This window comes from Solea solea, chromosome 6, assembly GCF_958295425.1.
Source record: "Solea solea chromosome 6, fSolSol10.1, whole genome shotgun sequence".
NCBI lineage: Eukaryota > Metazoa > Chordata > Actinopteri > Pleuronectiformes > Soleidae > Solea > Solea solea.
Genome location: NC_081139.1, coordinates 8,121,801 through 8,135,605, shown reverse-complemented (window position 1 = coordinate 8,135,605; position 13,805 = coordinate 8,121,801). Strand labels below are relative to the sequence as shown.

Here is a 13,805-nt window from a genome sequence, read left to right as displayed (position 1 = left end):
TGGCTGGAGCAGAAGGCAGTTTGTTCACCAGTGATGATGATTGTCTGCAGGCAACAGTGACACATGGAGGGAGGTTCCTTTAGGATTACTGATGTCCTTAATCCTGGGAAATACAAGATAGATCATTATCCATCAGGATCCAAGTAGTCCTGTGCTCCATCTGCCTGGACCCACATTTGTTCTGCAGCAGGACAACAAACCCAAACATACAGCCAATGCCACGCAGAACTATGTTCTCCGAGGTGTTCCTTCAAAAACTGTATGCAAGTATACTTACTAGATACTTTCTACAGCTCACTAAATTGATAAAAATTGAATTTATGTTGGTGAAAGCATTCTTTCTGTTCACCCCTAAACCTTTGCACACGACTGTACGCTGACCCTTTGTTATATTGTGATCTATATTGTTATTGCATTATTTATCACTCCGTCATTGTGACTATATACACACGTGCACAACATGAGACCATGGAAACAACAATAATAAACAGTGTTGTGTCAAGAAAGGAAGAAAGAAAGAAAGAAAGAAAGAAAGAATCCAAAGGCACGTTTCACTTGTCAAAACTAACCATCCGTAGCTTTATTGACGTTTAATAGTTGCTCTTCTGTCTGGTTTACAGTTGCTCATTACCAAAACACAACATCATATAAATACATCCGAGTCCCAACTACGTACAGACAGAAGGTTTGATCTACTGTGATCAAAACGAATACATGACATAATAGCTTTATAACGGTAGTGATACATTTATATATCCCCGCCCTCGCTTTAATTAAGAGATACTGTTACATCTGAGACAAAGACGAATTCGTCTCATGCTGAAGAATGAGGAGAGGTGACTGAATAAATGACCACTACACTGTGTCTAGCGATGCTGTAGAGAGACGCCGCAGAGCATTGTTGTTGCTTTTATAATAACAGCTCTTTTTTTTGGCATTCATGTGCACATGAGGGTAAGGAAAAACAATCAATACAGTATTTTACATTTTATATACAGCTTTTATTCTAAGGAATGCTTTGTACTTGTGCCGGTCCCCCAATCACAGCTTATACGAGTGTCTTTTTGGACACAAACAAGAGGGGAAGTGAAAAATTGGACAAAGCGCAAGTGAGAAGTAACAACTCGACCCTTTAACACCTCAGCCTCAAATGTTTTGCTGATCTTAACCATTAAAGGGCCAGAAAATGTCCTGTCACTACGTGCTTTTGCCCATTTTTCCAGAATAACTATTTACAAATTACTGCATGTTAAAATTGTGTATTAACACTAAACTAAAAGTTGCATTGACAAAAAACACCGTAGTTGTACACGAAAACACCAGATTTTGTGTGTTTAAATTTGAAATTTGAACAATGTAAAACATCTTTAAAGTAACATTTGTTTGAGACTTTGTCTCAATGTGCAAAAACAGGCCAATAAATGGAAACTTATTTTCTCTCCTCTCTTGTAAGAAAGATGCAAACTGTCACGTAATTACAGTAAAGCAAAGTGCGCTTGGTGTTAAAGGGTTAAAACAATCATAATAATCATACTAATAATAATAATAATGATAATAATAAACAACTAGCATTCAGAGCATCAGTCACTCGATATAAGCGGCACAGTAATGAGCAGTGACAGAAGACAGAGGAATAATAACAGATGCTGCTGGGGAGAAAAAAGCTGGGTGACGCCACTCTCTCTCTCTGTCTCCGGTTGGTTTCAAACAAACGTGGATGTCTTTTGAATTCTACTCTGTGAATGCGTGCATGTGTGTTGATATATGTGTGTGTGTGTGTGTGTGTTTGTGTGGGGGTGGGTGAGTCGCAGTGCCAGTGTGCCTTTGTCCATGTGACAGTGTAGGCAGTAGGGATGTGACATCCTGGTCATTAGTTGTTGGTCATGATCCACCAAGAAGCTGAGGGGAAAAACAAACGTACACAGAGAAATTGTTAGGAAACCTCACAAAAAACTGAACGTGCAAACAAATAAAGTCACTATTTAGATTATATCGAGCACCTGTTTGCACCTATTTTGCAATACTTTTAACCAGAGACAGAGAATCATGGAGTATGGTTATAATCACATCTAGGAGGAAATGAACGAACCGTGAAACACATTTCAGTTGGTGCAAAGCTTCACCAAGAAAAAGAAATAAATGGAGGCAGTTGTCAGGGACAGTTAGTGCCCGTTTATTTTTCTATTATTTTTCTAACATGAGGGCCACGTGTGTAGTGGTTAGCACTCTTTGCTTTTGCAGCAAGAAGACCCGGGTTCACGACCCGGTCGGAAAAAGGACCTTTCTGCATGGAGTTTGCATGTTCTCCCCATGTGTGCTTCCTCCCACAGTTCAAAGATTTGCACAACTAATAAACTGATCTATTGACAAAATGTTATATTAGATACTGTAAATGTCCTTACTAGGAAACCGCACTGTCCCCCATTCACTGTGGAAAGTCACACTATGCTTGAAAAATGACAATTGGCCTCATTAGGACTGGGCTTTGAGGCACAGCACTACTGGATCTTAAACACACACACACACACACACACACACACACACACACACAATGAATCCCTTTCATCATTCTTTTACTTTATTTTTGTTTTGTTGTTTTTCTGCCAAACTCTGTTTTCCCAACATGGAATTGTCCGTACTAAGGAGTGTTTTCAGAGATTTTGGGGGCGTCGACAATTAGCCGATCTCCTGAGTGGACCCCTGTCTGTGCTACATGGTAATATACCTGCTTTTCTCATGCCCGACCCCTGTACTCGCAGCCTAAACTCTGAAATAGTCGACGTACGTACACACTGTACATGTGAGTCACAGACGCGGAAGTAAACACCCATGTACGGTAACCTAGCAACAGTTACAAATCACGCCGCCCACACAGCTGAGACTCCATCTGCAATGTACGCAAAAGAGGCTGAAATAATAATTAATGCTAGCCTACTGCTTTCTGAGTCACATTTGGAGATCCGCAGCAAATTAATCAAATATCAAAATGGGAGAATAAAGTCGTGATTGTTGCCTGGGCTGCAGTGGCAGTGATTCATGACACTCCTCCTGCTGGGGGGGGGGGGTCAATGAGCTGATGATGTAAACAAACTTATGTGCGTCAGATGTCGCATATTCTGCCAAGAACAAGCAGCTCCTTTCTGTGTGTGTGTGTGTGTGGGATATAACCTAATAAACACATCTAACGTGTGCCAGCACTGGCAAATTTTTCTTAATTTTGTGTTGACACACTGTAACCCAGAGTGTTCAGAGAAAAGTATCCTCACTTTTATTTCTGCAGAAACAAAACACTTGCAGCAGCACAGTGAATGTCTATCTTTAGTATGTTTCAACATTCAACATTCAACTATGGACACTGCCCTGAGTGTTAGGATGATGTGTGAACATAAATGACCACACATCAAAGTCTGCAGTTTAAGGTGACACATATGTTTGTAGCATGTACATATAGAACACTCCATCAATGACATAGATATGTAGGGATGCTTGGCCACATAGCACTGGCCCCGTTTCCTTTAGCCCCGTTTCCTTTTTCCTTTTTCAGTACCTGTCTGTGTCTGTGCTCTGGTCATGCAGGAAGTACTGAACACATATTTGGAATTAACTGATTCTAATGAAAACAGCTGCTTTACAAGTCACTAGTCACTCGTTTGTGTGTGTGTGTGTCGCGTGTAAAACAAAGTCACAGCAGTTTCATGACTCCGCCCACGTTGAGGAGGTACTATATTGTAATGGAAACACAACCAATTTGCCAATTTATAATAGTAAAAAAGACATTCAGTTGTAATCATTGCTTTATTAAATGTATTACATTCAATGTATTGTTTTAATCACAATTATCCTCGTCATTGTTTGCTAAATTTTCAATTTAATTCTCCGTTTTTTTGCATCATAAATATGTTTTCATTTGAATCATTTTATATCAAAACAAGCACTTTAACTTTACAATTCTGTCTAATATCATAATGAAGATCTTATATTGCCCACCGGCTACTAAATAGTTGTTTTTTCCACTTTTTTTCCTCTATGTCGGCCCCCGCTTGACCAGCCTAGATGCTCATTGGCCCCCAGGTCATTTGAGTTTGACACCCCTGCTCTAAATGGACTGGAGGTGTGACTCTGAGAGCGAATGGTTGTTTGTCTCTGTGTGTTGACCCTGCAAGGACTGGCGACCTGTGTCCAGTGTGCACCCTCTGCCTTTCGCCCTTTGGATTATGCGTTAGAATATGAATGGATGGATAAAGGGATGCTACAATTGTTGGAATAATATTGACCCTTTCAGTATGCTGTCCTTTTTGGGTCCTTAACCCCATATTATTCCTGTGAAATTAACCTAAAATGATTAAAAATGAAAATGTCCTGGACAGTTAAAACCAAACCGAACCGAACCGAAAACCATGACCAAAACAACCAAGGTACTTATTGAACTGTGGCCTAACTGTAATTATTGCATCCCTACAAAAACAGATATGACCAGATCCTTAGGTAAATAAAAGACATTTAATTTTAATTGTAATATACAGATTGTGCAACTCCTCTGTAGTGTTTTCAATACCACACTATCACTAAGACTACCGTCCATCTGTCCACTATCATGAGTGACTCATGAGTCACATGCAAAACACACCAAGGACAAAATCAAAAATGCCAGAATCCTCACTGCTGTGAAAAACGGTGACATTTTCTACAGAATTTCACATCGAAAGGAAACGTGTCAACATGACAAGACACTAACATTTACTTTAAACTTTGAAAATGACCTGTGAGGCTTTAGGCATATATTAGTTGTAATATTTAACTGTTATATGAATTTACTCAGTGATACACACAAATACGAACCTGGGAGCAACATCGTGGACACCACCTCAGCTTCCTCTAACATGTCAATGACACAGCGCTGGAAATCTTTACTGCTGTTGGACTGCAGGTAGCTGTGAAGACAGAAAACAAAGGTGAGGAGTGGGAAGAGGAAGTTAAAGGTTTGTATCCACCCCACCAGTACATGAATATAATATTGTTTATAGTTGGGACATATTCTGAATTTAGAAATGACAGCTAATGTCACATTTATCTGTGTGCAAAACATGACAAAAGGTCAATTCATATATTTTTACATTCAGAGTGGGCTACACTGTGAGGGTGGCTGTGCATCGGGGGGGTAGAGTGGCTCATTCAACCCGTCTCCTCTTATCTTATCTGTGTGTGAATGGCCAAGTTAACACTTTAGGGTAAGAGCTAGAAAAGGAAATGAGGTCATAAAAGTTAAATAGTTGATATGGGCAGAGTGAAGCTTGCATTTGGTCTCATACAATCTAAGAAGTGCATCTGTCCGTACTCCGGTTTCCCTCCTACAGACCAAAAACATGCAGAGAATTGGACACTCCATAGGTGTGAATGGTTGTTTGTCTCTGTGTGTTTGCCCTGAGATGGACTGGCGACCTGTCCAGGGTGTAACGCCACCCTTCACTCTATGTCAACTGGGATTGGCTCATTATTATTGGCTCCGTGCCCCTCATGTGGAGGATAAAGTGGTAGACAATGAATGAATGCATGTATCTGTCTGTGCGGACAGGAGGAGCTCAGGACATAGAGAGAGAGAGACAAAAAACAAACATGAAATACAGCTTGGGAGAGGGGCTTTATGTCTTTGACAGTCTTCACAACTATAAAAAGACACAAGCATGTTTGTATATGTGTGTGTTTGTATATGTGTCACATATTGGCACTGACTGTTTGGCGCTGCTTTACTTTTTGATGGAAATATTTCCCACTGGTAAAGATTAGCAGATGGCCCATCTGTCTCTGTCTCTGTCTCTCACACACATACACACACACACACACACACACACGCCATACTGACCTCATCCAGGAGATGTGGTCTTGCCAGAACTCATACATTATGTAACACGACTTTCCCAGGAGCTTCTGAACGGACACGCTGACAGCAGGACGGAGAAGACAAGCAGAGCGGGGCAAGAAGAGGAAAGACAAAGACAAAGAGAGTCTGCGCTCAGGAAAAGTTTGACTCTTTTGAGAGACACAAAGATGTAAGTTTGAACGTAGACCAACAGCACCACCAAGAATTAATAAAGTGGACTCATCAAGTATCAGGAGAAAGAAAGAAAAAAAATATATAAAACAGCATGAATTCTGAGATCAAAGTCAGAATTAAGACTCTCAGACTTTAATTATGAGGAAAAAAAACCTTTTGAGATTGAAGTCAGAATTCTGAGATTAAAGTCAGATTTTCTGAGAAAATCAAATTTTTTCTTTTCTTTATTTCATTTTTTTTTACATGTGGCCCTAATACTCTTCCATACATACTGTATAAATCTGATACAATATCACGTGAACGTTGATGAGAAAACACTAATTTCCCCATTCATTCATTTAGTGCTTCACTGTTGCCTCACGACTCAAGGAGCTGCCTCAGCAGCAGAGCCTGGCACAGTGACGATGAGTTACACTATGGCTGTGTCTGAAATCAAGCACTCACTGCAGGTTGTCAGAGTGGACTGAAGTGGCATCGACGTAGCTTTTCAGAACTTTGGGGAACTTGTCCGCATCGTCATCCGTCACAGACATCTGCCTCTGAACCAGCAGGATGTTCTTTTGGTGGCAAAACAAGAGACAGAGAGAGGAAAGAGATCAGAGGAGACATGAATCTGCGTGTATTTGGGAACCTTTTTTTTCTTATTCAAAATTCATGATATAAATAAGGAAATGACTAAAGAATATTAACACTACATTTACATCATAATAATTGTGTTGTCCTAATCAAGGTCTTCAGAGTATATCAGAACACTCAGCTCCTTCTCTCTTGGGGATTACGTCTTTTTTTCTGAAGGTTCTATTTTGGTAAGCTCGTTCAAAAACGCTCAAAGAAATTGAGAGGGAGGTAAACTGTTTTTTTATGTAAATCCTTCTGTTTCAACTCACTTTTTTTATAAACAGACACTGACTTTATTATTGCTGCAAAATGTTGGACTGAGACTGTGAGCCTGGTGATGAAATCGTGAAATCCGTGGGGACTTACAGACTTGTATGTGCTGGTCAGTGTGTCCTCCTTCAGTGGCTCCAACTTGGGACTCTAAAATAAGAAGACACGCTTTACACTCTCTGGACATGAAAGAACAAAATAGTCTGCCTAGTCAGTATACAACATGAAAATGTTTTAATTGTAATGTTTTTTCCCTGCCGTCGTGTGATTCGATCGTGTGGATTTAATCTATTTCAAAGGCCAGTGCACAGCACAGCTCGCACATAATAACAGGGAGACCCATTCATGCAAAAACAGGAGCATGACAGAATGATGTGATTTAGTTAGTCACAAGGTAGTATAGGTTACAAATGCACTTTTAAAGATAACAACTAGAAAACATGTAACCCAGAAATTTGCAACCTTTTCCCCGGGGTGTGAATAACCTATGACGGTACAACGTTACGAAGAGAGAAAAGCAGAAAATGTAATAACACAGAAGGAGCTTTCTGCCTTCAGGTGTGTGTGTGTGTGTGTGTGCGTGTGTGTGTATACAAAGTCAACATAACCTTTGCGGCAGAAAACTCATTCTGTTGGATTTGAGAAAGCAGAGAAAGGCGCGAGGAGTGTATGAGTGTGTAAGAGCGCACGAGTGCAGCGGTGGTGTGGTGGATGGATGGTGTGCTGTGGAAATCCTGCTGGTTATGAATCGCGTTGATAGACCAATGTTAAGAATGGGAGGGAAAGTAGGAGAGAGACTAAATGTCAAACGATGAGAATCTCAGAATGAACAGGGGGGGAAAGAATATGATGTGGCAGCAGAGTGTGAATGAGGCGTCGAGACATGCAAGTCAGCATGGAGTCATTCTTATAGTTTATATAGTATATCTTATTTACATGACGCAAATACAACCAAAATCTAAATGATTAAATATGTAAAACGTGTCATATTAAGCACAGCTGATTGTAAAATGCCCTAGAGCGACCTCCTTTTGTGTTGGTGACCAACTTGTTTGGTGTTTTAATGACAGTTGTCCACGTCATTATTGACTTCATTTTAGATTAGATCCATTTTTTAATAATTAGAGATAGACTTATTTTGCATCATTACTGTGTATTTTATTCTGAAGCGTACATCATTCCATATCAAAACAAGAATTTTTACTGTGAAAATATTCTGGGAACAGGAAATATCATCACAAATGCTTTTATTGTGATATCATGATAAGATATTGGGTTATAGGTGTGAGCTCATATTGCCCACTCGCTACTTTTTTTTACTTCATTGACCCCCAGGTCATTTGAGTTTGACCCTAGAGGATGACATTAATCCTTATAGCATGACGCTGACCACTAGTTCCAGACCACTTTATACATTAAAAAAGACGACACCAGTGATTGTATGAAAGTAGCCCCAGTTTCCAGGGTTTTTTCTTGTCTGCAGAGCTGTTTGTGCAGCCCACTCACGTTCCCCTCATTACTCTTCATCCCATTTCCCCAAAAACAAATGACACATATTTCTTCTACCCTCTGCATAATTTGTCGTGAGCCATTTAACATCTAAAATGTTTTTAAAACATGAAAATGCCCAATCAATTTAGCTGCCCCCTTATTAGATTAAGTCAATTACTTTTCAGTTGATTCATATTCATAGAACTTTGTAGTGTGTGTGTGTGTGTGTGTGTGTGTCTCAATGTTAAAGCTCTGTGGAGACGTTTGGAAGTTTCTTTTTCAAGAACTCAGCTTCATTTGAAAATGTGGAACTATTGATTAGTGCATCTGTCGAAATTAAAGTTAAATGCCAACGGTACAACTATAAAATAATTGGGAAAACACAAACAGAAGGACACGACCCGAATCGATCGAAAGCGCCCCCAGGAGCCAATGTGTTGCTAAGCTACTTTTTTGTCTTGAGACTTAAAGTGCACTTGCAAAATTAATTCACGATGTTAAAACTATAAGAACTTAAAATTATCGTTCAGTGTCAGACATGAGACACTTATTTTACACCTATTTTATACTAGTCTGTTTTTTTAAGTATCCGGGTTATTTGTATACATACTTAACACATTTTTTTGCTTATTTTAATCATAAAAGGTCTGTGAGTAAGTGCTTTTGCCCATTTTTGCAGAATAACGTTCAATATCTGGAAGTTATTTATAATGTTTTTAATGTTAAAATAGTGAATTAACATTTTAAAAGGAAGAAAAACAAAAACAATGTAGTTGTACATGAACACTGGACTTTTGTGTGTTAAATTTGAAATGTGAACAGTGTAAAACACATTATACATAAAACTTGTTTGTGTTTTTGTCTCAAAGTCCAAAAACATGATAGTCCAAAAATATGAAAACTATGTACAGGCATAAATTGCAGGCATACATTGCTGTCCACAATTATCCATCCAAGAATCATTTCATACCTGACACTCCAGTTTATCCAGAAGTTGCTGCAGCCTGTTGATTTGGGAACACCACTTGTCTCCATCTTCCACGCCAGCGCCTGAGATAACACAACACAAAATTACTGGAAATACACGAGTTAGATCACAGCCGAGAGTTTCAGCTTTGTGTTTCATCATTTCATGTTTTCTAGGGCAAGAAAAAAGCATACGCAGGCTGATGCGGTGTTTTATTCTCTGTAAAAAAGGTACAAATTCTATTCTGTGAAAAATCAAAAGTTTGAAAATTTCAGAAAAGAAAAAGCCTCCGGTGACAGAGAATCTTGATTACAAATGGGTTTCTCATTATAACCACATTCGACAAATAGCTGAATGTTGAAAGTTCTTCTTTTAAATCTTTTAAAGAAAGCTCACTTTGAGAAGTTTAGTTTATCAATACTGGTGATGGAAAAACTGAAACTCCACATGAAATACACTTCATTAGAAACATGTCAATAGGATCTTTGTAGCTGTGAAAAGCCTTTAGGGAATGTTTGCCATCTGCATGCTGCAATTATGCGCACAACACAAGTGAGAGTGATGAGAATCACTGGTGTGTTGAACAATTGCCCAAATGTCTGATGTTTTCTCATTACTCACATGTAAATGCTTTGGCGTGAATACAAACCCATTTGTTTTATTTCATACACACACTCTCAGACAAAGCCTTTGCTTACATATTTATGTTTCAAATCATCTGCAACTTTATTGTGCGACTATTACATTTACCTGGTAGTGCTTTTACAAACGTGACTGTAGATTATGAGCAGAACTATGTACTATTTAAGGTATATTTTACCTCGCTGTGACTATCTTACTCCCCCAGTCTACAAACAACCACTTCAACAACAATCATTTCACCTGTAGAGGTCACAATGCTTACTATTTATCTCTGTTCTGTCTTCCATCCATCCACTTTAACCTTGTCCTTAATGACTTCATCACTCTTTTGCTCTTCTCATAAACATGAAAGCCACTAAAACAGGGGTCTCAAACTCAAATGACCTGTGGGCCACTGACGTTCTCGTCTGGTCAGTCGGGGGCCAGTCAAGTAAAAAAAAAAAAAACTTATATTTTCTTATATGCACTCTATTGCCTCGTGTGGGCTTTTCTTTTTTTTCTTTTATCCATTATTCTGTACAGCACTTTGGTCCACTGTGTTTGTTTTGAAGTGCTTTACAAATAAAGTTGGATTGGATTGGCTCATTTCAAAATATAAGTGGTTGTTTTAATATGCAACAATAAAAAAAAACATATTTATGATGCAAAATGAATCTATTCATTTAAAAATAAAAACAGATAGAAATGACTCGTTACAACTTGATATTCTTTGGAGGGCCACATGAAATCGATTGCAGGGCCACATGTGGCCCCCGGGGCCGCCACTTTGAGACCCCTGCAATAAAAGACATTATTCACACACTATTTCTGAACTGTAGTCATTCTGGGGAAATCTTTATAGCCAATAGTCCAGGCAAAATGAACACAGAACACAATGAGGATGGTGGATGGCACCAAAGCACACTTTGTTCAGATGTGGTCCAGATCTGAAGAGCCATGACGTGAACTAAGTGTTGTGTTAATTGCAAGAGTAGTAGTTGTAAATGGTCCTATTGTTATATTTTGAGCACCCAATTTGTCAATTTCGAGTGTCCAATTCACCTAATGTGGGAGGAAACTGGAGAACCTGGTAAAAAACCCACGCACACACGGGGAGAACATGCAGAAAGGCCCTTGCTCCAACCGGGGCTCAAACACGGGTCTTCTTACACTCAACATGGCACCCACTGCCATGTCGCCTGTGCACTGCCCTCTAGTGAAAATGCACGTACAGTATCTCTTTCCATAAAGGCAACATAGATGAGCCTCAACACTAACTGTGTCATATAAAAGCTTCTTTTTTGTACAGGAGGACAATCTCTGAAGCGTCCATAAAGAATATATATAGATATTCCTTCATCTGCAGCTTTTTTAAATTCAAATTAAAAGCGTTAATATGCGTTAATATAATAACTTCACTTACTTGTGGTCAAAATGCCAGAACGGGGATCTGATGGGGACATGCACAGATTGTTATGGATCCTCCGACCACATCGTCTGCCGTTCCTCTGTACTGCTGTCAACTCGGGTGCCTTTACCTCTCTCCTGCCATGACAGCGTTTAATACCCAGGGGAGACAAACGTTAGAGAGAAAGACAGCAACTGTCAAAGACGTCAGGGGGGGAAAGGGAAGGAAAGAAATATGGAGAGAAGATTTGACACATACAGGGAGTCACACGGGGGAATGGAGAAGAAGGACGTGGATTAATCTAAGGTGGGAGCGGCAACAGAGTGCTGGGAGTGAAGATAGGACGGATGCATTAATAATTGATTCACATGAGAAACTGAGATAGGTTAATGTCTGATGCGAGAGAGACAGCGAGAGAGAAAACGAGAAGACGTGAGAGAGAGAGAGGACCTAGAAATAAACACAGTGTCCAGAAGGAAGGTGAAAACACTTCGTCAAGGGCCTCATACACACCAGTGCTTATTAACGCTCTGCTTACACACTCAAATATTCACACACACACACTTGATGTCCTGCCCTTCACACTGGCAAATACTTGTTCTGTCTATGTTTGTATAACTGAGATGTGTTTGCCTGTGTCTCTCTGTGTGTGTGTGTGTGTGTGTGTGCGGCATCACACTGTTACTGCACAGGGAGCGCATTGCTGGGAGGTTCTCACGCTGAGAACAGCCTGGAACCCAAAGGCCACTGCAACAGCCACAAATCCACTGCAGGGAGGCAAAGCCCAGAGAAGTACGGTAGCTATTTGATGCAAACTCAATATACGTCTATTTCTACTCCACCCAAGTCTCACGCACTCCTCCTTCCTCCTTCCTCCTTCCAGTCGCTGCAGGTTTGAACAATCTATTATTATTGCTGTTATTGTTATTCACCGCCGTATAGACGTTCCTGCGCCATCATCTTTCTTTGCTTTCTTCCTTTCTCTGTGACTCATTCGTTCTGTATTTCAGTGACAACCTTATCATCTTTGCTCCTTCCCCAGTCCCCTTTCAATAATTCACCTTGACTATAATCGCTCCATTATTTTCAATAATGCCAGAGTGGCACTGGGGGGGGGGGGGGGGGGAGCGAGGAGAACAAGGTGAGCGCCGCTGAGCTCTGATACACACACACACACAGTGTAACAGGCAAACCAGCTGCAAGTCAACAAACAGTAACAAACTGATCAGACCAGATTAGCTGATCCAATGTAGAAGTGTTTGAGATGATTTCAATGCATAGATTGTTGATAAGGTTCAATGTTCTACTGTACCACTTTGAATGAATAACATAGAGTATAGTATATTTAGTTTGTGCTTTGATGATTTTGACTATTTCAGGTTTAAAGGAGATGTCGCCAGGTGGCAACTCAGTCCATCAGTCTTACAACCTCACATCTCCTGAAATGAGCTTGTATCTTCTTCACAGAATCAAATGGAAAATCACAATGATGACAAAGGATAATGATTAACATCATCTCAAACCTACTTATTTTCAAGATAAAGCAACTAAAACACTACTGCATATATACAGTAAGTGTTTGTAATATGTGTTGTAATATGTAATGAAGATATAAAAGCTTGTGATTAAGGTTCTGGAAAGATCATCAGACGATAGTAAGATGAAGTGGACTCTTTTAAATCACTTCTTTAAAACCATTTATACAGACTTGCCCTCATGTGATGTTTTAGTGTTTTTCAATTATTATTATTAATATTACTACTCATCCATTTTGCTGTTGTTGTGATTGTTATGTATAAAGTCACTCACAGTACAGACAGTGTGATATACTGTCTGTACTAACTGACGATACTAACTGTTCAGGGCTGCTCTGCTCTTCTACAGCCTCCATGGCACACTGCAGTGACCGCTGCAGAGAGTGGAGCTGACTGGACGTCTCTCTGAGCATGAACCTGGTGACGAACTGGCCCAACACACTGGAACCCTGGTACTCCTGAGGGAGAGAGAGATGGGGGAGAGAGAGAGAGAGAGAGAGAGAGAGAGAGAGAGAGAGAGAGAGAGAGAGAGAGAGAGAACAGTCAATGGTAAACAAACACAAGATCAAGTGTCCAGAAGAAAGGTTAAGACACTTAGTGCAGGGCCAGATACACACCAGTGCTTATGAACTCTCTGCTGCTTACGCGATCAAATATCCACACACACAAATACACACAGTTAACCTCATAAAGGGCTTGATGTCTTGCCCTTGACACTGGCAAACAGCTTTTGTGTGCGTGTACTTCTTTTCTGACATTAACGCTGACCTTGTCAGGGCCAGTAAACCTGGTCCTAATGAGGCATAGAGTTTAGGGCCAAGAGTTGAGTTGTAGTCAGGTTAA

At 40.0% G+C, this 13,805-nt stretch overlaps 1 protein-coding gene across 2 annotated transcripts in view; it reads right to left on the bottom strand.

Annotated features, from left to right (window-relative positions):
* Positions 1-549: 549 nt before the first annotated feature.
* necab3 (N-terminal EF-hand calcium binding protein 3) overlaps positions 550-13,805 on the bottom strand; it is a 29,302-nt gene continuing 16,046 nt past the window's right edge. The window contains exons 6-13 of one of the 2 annotated variants that reach the window (XM_058632825.1): positions 13,284-13,420; positions 11,443-11,564; positions 9,402-9,481; positions 7,037-7,090; positions 6,497-6,609; positions 5,861-5,938; positions 4,840-4,931; positions 550-1,899 (exon numbers count right to left, since the gene is read on the bottom strand). In XM_058632825.1, coding sequence (XP_058488808.1) covers positions 1,871-1,899; positions 4,840-4,931; positions 5,861-5,938; positions 6,497-6,609; positions 7,037-7,090; positions 9,402-9,481; positions 11,443-11,564; positions 13,284-13,420 — 705 coding nt within the window. In that variant the 3' untranslated portion in view covers positions 550-1,870. The remainder of the gene's footprint in view (positions 1,900-4,839; positions 4,932-5,860; positions 5,939-6,496; positions 6,610-7,036; positions 7,091-9,401; positions 9,482-11,442; positions 11,565-13,283; positions 13,421-13,805) is intronic. The other variant, XM_058632826.1, reaches the window with a different exon arrangement.